Raw genomic sequence first — 6,109 nt, forward strand, 5'->3', positions numbered from 1 at the left:
AAACTATTAGCAGCTAGATTTGTGGGTACTCTTCTTTCTTTTAATGGATAAAATGATTACAATATATCATAAGAACTTCACATAGGTCGGAGTTTTGTGAGCAAAACTATTAACAAGCAGATTTGTGACTACTTTTCTGAGTTAGATGCCTCTAATAATGAATTGGGATGATTTAGTGCATGCCAATGTATAGGAAAATCAACCCGGTTAGATTTGAAATTTTTTGACTTAGAAACAAGGATATTAAAACAAACACAACTGAGCCTCTTGCTGCGGGTACCTTGCTAAGATCCATAATAACATGCGTCTTGACCATGTCAAGACGCCCAAGTTCGACAAACCAAAAGCATATTAATATAAGACCAAACTCCACATAGGTCAACTCGTCAATAATGTTCTAACGGAGTACTAATGTGACCACCCACATATAATATTCATATCATACAAATTAGTATACCAAAGGTCCCTTTAAGAAGTACATTGCTTCGACATCATCAACTATGTAACAAACTCATGAATGGTAAAACTTGTCACTTGTGCTCAACGTGTGCATGGAGTGAACCAATGAGGTCCAGCACCTCAGTGGCCCAGTTTCCTTCCGGCTTGCAAGCCTTGGCTTTAACTGTCTCACTTTGCGCTGTTCCAATGACGCAATCAAACTCACAATCGGCTGCTATGCCTTCCTCTCCATCTACCTCAGCAGTTCTACCCTTTGCTACTTGGTTCAATTTTGGGGACTTACTCCAAAAATTACTTCACCGGGTACAGAATAACAACATATTGCAACAATGAATCAGCAAGAAAATGAATGTGACATATAACCACTAGGGGTGGGAATGCTTCGGATTTTGAAAAACACGAACAACATGCACTTTAGCCCCATTTTTTAGATGCCTGCTTCAAATTCGGATTTATCAAGCCTCAAAAAACATATTTTTAAACCAAAAATCCAATTTCAAAACCAGATTTCATAAATCCAATTTCAAAGCCATACTTTTGTTATCATCAACCCAGATTTAAATCTAAAATTCAAAGAGTGCTATTTTTCATGTCTTTATCAGAAACGACCAATAAAACTTAATGGTAATGCACTGTTATTAAAACGACAACTTTTCACAGAGAGGACACAAACCGAGAATCAAGAACAAGAGCACAAAGACAAATAACGAAATATACTCTAGAAACTTTTTTTTATCATAACCAAACCTCCTATAAGTTTTAATATTCAACAAAAAAATAGTTCAAATAATCGACAAAAATTAGAATCAAGGACAAAAACTTTTAAATTCTAAGTCCACCTATACACCATAACCACAATCAGATACCTAGTTCAGCACAACAAAATGAACATGTTTAGAACAACCTTTTCTTTGTGTGGTATCACATCAGCATCCTCTTCCAAGTCGTGCAGCTTTACAGATGCTTTTTTGAACCCTTCAGCGCACCTTCGCTTGGTGTGTCCAGTCCGCCTGCAAGTCGTGCATCTTCTTTTTTTACCACTTATCCCCCAGGTACTAGGAGCCCCTTTCATCCGCACGATAGCTGAATCACGCACACCAACTTCAGGATCTGTGTTGGTCTGATCATAGCCATCCCCGTGCAATCCCTCCATGTCAACACACATGCTACGAATTCCCCTCATCGCTACATTAAATAGCTCATGGCTCTGCGCACCAAGAAACAACAACCATTGAGCTACCGCATGTAAGGCACCATGCCGAAGCAAGAATCCCCGATCATCGGCTACGTCCTTCTTCTCCGAGTAGTCTTCAACGGCCTTAGCGTCCTTACGCCATCGTTTCAAAATTAACCGATGAGGAATTGTCTTCAAGTGCTCATGCTTCATCACAAAAAACATATGTCGACAAGGTATCCCCTCTCTAGCACAAAAGTTACATCTACACTCCAACTTTGTCGTGTTTATGTCGATCAAAGTAACCACTGGCTTCCCGGGATTACCATACTCCTCCATTGTGTACACTACCGTCATCGACACCCTCTGCTTACTAACAAAGTTTAGAGCTCTAACCGCATCTATCTCCTTTTTCACGTTGGTGAAAATGGTCCGCGTATATACCATGGCAGCACATTTTTCGATTGGATCAAGGCACGTCGTCATAACAGGGACATTATAAATGGAGTTGAACTGTGCAACCATCTCATTGTTACGATATTCACGAAGGACTAGCTCAAGGTTTTGCACAAGCTCCAGTATAGTGTGCTTCGAGCTAAGGAATTTCTTCACATGGGAATTTATACCCTCACATCGCGATGTGGTACGAAACCCAGCATAGAACTTGTCGCCAAGGTATGCATTCGCCCATATCTTTCTCTTTTCGTATATCTGCATTGCCCATAACTTATCATGTAACTCGTATTCATCCGCTGCTTCAGCCCATTCCGCTTCAAAGTCATCTATCGACATATCCGCATACAACCACCTTGAAAACAAGTCCCTGAACATCTGCTCGTTCCCATTAGATGTAACATTCTTTTGTAGATGCCAAGCACATAGTGATGGGTTGCACTAGGAAAAACTTCCGTAACTGCTGCAATAATAGCATCATCGCCGTCTGTGACTACAACAGATGGAAATTTATTACACATAACCTCAAGGAGATTTTCTAGCATCCACTTGTATGAAGTAATCGTCTCGTCCAACACTATCCCGAATCCAAAGATAGTCGTCTGTTTGTGGTTGTTTGCACCTGATAATATTACAAGCAGTCTCCTATACTTGTTCTTTTTGTACGTCGAATCAAACGCAAGGACATCACCAAAGTGTTGGTAATCAACTCTGCTCATTCCATCGGCCCAAAATAAGTTGGACAACATACCCTCCTTAGTCAGGTTATACCTCGCCATTGCCATATGGTCCACAGAAGCCTTTCCCTCCAAATAGACAATGGCAGAATTTACATCCCCATCTGCAATCCTTGTGCGCTTAGTCTGGTCAAGGTAGTTATAAGCATCATTCTTTGTGAAACCCAATAGTGAATACCCCCCCCCAGCAATCCCTGCCATGTACCCAAGTATCTTTGACGTAGGTAGCCCATAACTTTGCATACCATCTAGCTGATCCTTTGCCGCACCTGAAACCCGACAGAACTTTGGAATCAAGTGTACCATACACCTAGCTACTAAGTCATGGTTGTGCTCGAGGATGACTTTCTGGACCTTCCAGTTTGAACTTTCTTTGTCAAGATATATCGACAACTTAGCCTGGCAGTTCGTTCGTGTCTCAGGCTTATGACATCTTTTTCTGTCTAATCTATTATAGTGTTTTTCATCCCTTAACCCAACTCTGTTGCAAAAGAATCTCCTCCTAATTACATTTTCGTCATCATCCTTCCCATAGTCTCCCTTGCGTACACTAAATCCATGGCACTTTCCAAACCTCATATAGAATTCTTAAGCATGCTCCTCGGTTCTGAAAACCTTGCTCTCTATTTCAGCTGCAATAAGACCAAATACATCTCCATAATCTGATAGGTCATCCTACCCACTTGGATCCAATTGCTCAACATCAAATTCATCAGCATCTGAACTGACTACTTTGCCAAAACATTCGCTTTCATCCTCCATGCAGAATTTCTTGCTATGACTAGTGTATTCCATCTAAAAATAAATTTTTTTTAAAGGAATTACTCATCATCTAATTTCTTCACGCTCTCTAATATATTCCAAGTCCAAAAAGGAATGGAATGTTGCTACTACTTAATATTTCTGTGACACATTACAAATCCCTCCGTCAGTACTAGGCACATTCACGCTAACAAGTATCACTCCACAAATACAACCACTACTAAAATTGCATCCACCACATACTTCGTCGCAGATACTAAATTAAATAACAATTACTCAAAATTCAGATAACACTACCATGACTACATTAAACAAGTGGTCTAATAGATTTTCTAACTTAAATTCCCAAGGCCTAGTATCACCGATTTCAGTTTACCACAACTCACAACTCATCTACTGAATACTTACGTAAACCGTCATGATCATGATTTTTGTTTGGAACAAGTTGTTCATCTGATTTTCACTCGTATATATATATTATTTTCATTAAACTTCAACAACATCTCAATTTGACTCTTATTTTTTACTTCATGATAGCAAATATAAGCTTATCATGTTAAATTACATCGAACTAAATGAAATCCAACAATGAAATAGTAAATAATACAAACAAATAATTTTATACTATTTTATTCATTCTGATATTTCATAAAAAATTATTTTTCACCTAAATTATAAAAAGGATAAACATGTCTCAGCTAAATTATAAAATAGATTACCATTTATACCCTTATGAATTTTCAACAATTCTTTATGTTTGCATTACTTCACAAGCAGTCATATAGCTCTAAAATCAGAGGCATAAATAGCAACTAAGAATTCGTTCACACATTCATACCTTTAATGCCATCGACTTTACATTGATGGCACGCAGATTTCCCGTAAATCTAACACGTTAAACCAAGGTTCTAAGAACCGGACTGGTCATCAAATCATTCTAGTCACTGGTTTATTGGTTTATTGGTTCAACCAGTCCAACCGTGGTTCAACTGAAAAAACCGTTTTAAAATAAAATAATAAATAAATTATAAGGTGCTTTATACAAGTAAGCTTATTAAAAATATGCAAAACTCTAAAAACATGAGAAAGTTCCAGTTGAAAGTTCCCAATTACAACTGTTACCAAATATATATGTCCTCTGTATAAGGCTAAATTTTAATGGAAAAGCATCTTATGTGCAATACATCATAGAGGTGACATTCAATAATTTTATTGACTTGAAGGTTATTAAAAAAACAAAATAAAAATTAAAACTCCTTGATTCTTTGGCAACCAAATGATTGAAAAGATAAGTGAACATAGACCAAATATGCAGGGGGTTGAGCACTGACATTTTGAAAATTAGCAACACTCAACATCTAAAACAGATAGCACAATTGTACAAAAATAGATATTAATAGTTTATAATTTGTAGAAGCATTGACATTTGCTTATGCTATCGCTGTGAAGCATGATCATTAATAAACTTCAATACATGGAATTGATCTAAGTTGTTTATGCTACTGCTTATTAACAGTCTATATATTTTGCATAACTCATGACATTTGCTTATGTTTTTTTGTGGGAATTAACTTAATATTCTATAGTTTGTGGAAGCTTTCTTCTCCTTTTAGTTTCTTTTTTTCAATGAAAACAAGATTTAACAACAAAAATTCAACAATAAAAATTCCATCATTCATTTAAATCGGTTCAAAACAAGATACAACTTAGTGAAATTTAAGTTAAAAATTTAATAAATAAATTCAGTTCAATACAATAGAGAAGACTCAATCATTCAGATAAAAGCGCATGCTTTAGTATCATTTTAACATAGTGATTACATTGAACAAATAAAAGCTCACACCTCACCATAATTTTAACAAAGATTAGTAACATTTTTAGCAGACAGCATATTGATCAAAATTTTAAGATAAGTTAACAAAGAATTATCAAAGTTTAAGCATAATTTTTTTCAATACAACATTAAAAAACAACCAAACAGAGTATAGCCCAGCAATAGCAGCAGCGTTAATCATTCAACAACAGCATTAACAGTGCTAAAATCCTAAACCCATTGTTCTCACTTCTGAACAGAGCACAAAAAAAAAAGAAGAACAAGCACTAGCAATGTGCACCGACCTTCGATTTGAGCAGCTGAGCGTGACAGCGAGTAGACAATGCCGAGCAGGATGCCCACCAGACGACAACCACTGTTATTCCTTCTTTTCCACTTTAACACTTCCTCAGAAATTAAAAAGAGCAGCATAAGAGTTTTAACAACACAAAATCAACAATTTAATTTCAATTCCCCTTTCAGAAATCCACTAAACAGAGCATAAAAGCAAGACCCAAAGAAGTGAAAAAACCTGTAAGCTTGTAAGCAATGCCACTAACCTCCGACGAAGAGCAGAGCGACGAACAGACGATGGCGACGACGGCAACAAACACACAGCAAGTAGCTCCAACCCTCAACTAGACGATGTCCCGAGCTACAAGAGAGTGGCTGGGTTTGAGACACGGGGAAGGAGGAGGCCGCGGAAGCGCC

General features: G+C 37.3%; 1 protein-coding gene across 1 annotated transcript; it reads right to left on the reverse strand.

Annotated features, from left to right (window-relative positions):
* Positions 1-530: 530 nt before the first annotated feature.
* Positions 531-3,402, reverse strand: LOC112717451 (protein FAR1-RELATED SEQUENCE 5-like). Its single transcript, XM_025769474.1, has 3 exons — positions 2,539-3,402; positions 1,364-2,491; positions 531-737 (listed from the first exon to the last, which is right to left on the reverse strand). Exons 1-3 carry the CDS (start codon positions 3,400-3,402, stop codon positions 531-533), a joined length of 2,199 nt encoding a protein of 732 aa, XP_025625259.1.
* Positions 3,403-6,109: the final 2,707 nt, after the last annotated feature.

This window comes from Arachis hypogaea, chromosome 10, assembly GCF_003086295.3.
Source record: "Arachis hypogaea cultivar Tifrunner chromosome 10, arahy.Tifrunner.gnm2.J5K5, whole genome shotgun sequence".
NCBI lineage: Eukaryota > Viridiplantae > Streptophyta > Magnoliopsida > Fabales > Fabaceae > Arachis > Arachis hypogaea.

Excerpts from the sequence above, each read along its gene's own strand:
- LOC112717451 (XM_025769474.1), bottom strand. The coding sequence starts at position 3,402 with ATGAGGTTTGGAAAGTGCCATGGATTTAGTGTACGCAAGGGAGACTAT. Across the intron at positions 2,492-2,538 it reads TTATTGCAGCAGTTACGGAA|AATGTTACATCTAATGGGAA; the intron begins GTTTTTCCTAGT and ends CATCTACAAAAG. Across the intron at positions 738-1,363 it reads TGATACCACACAAAGAAAAG|TCCCCAAAATTGAACCAAGT; the intron begins GTTGTTCTAAAC and ends TTTTGGAGTAAG.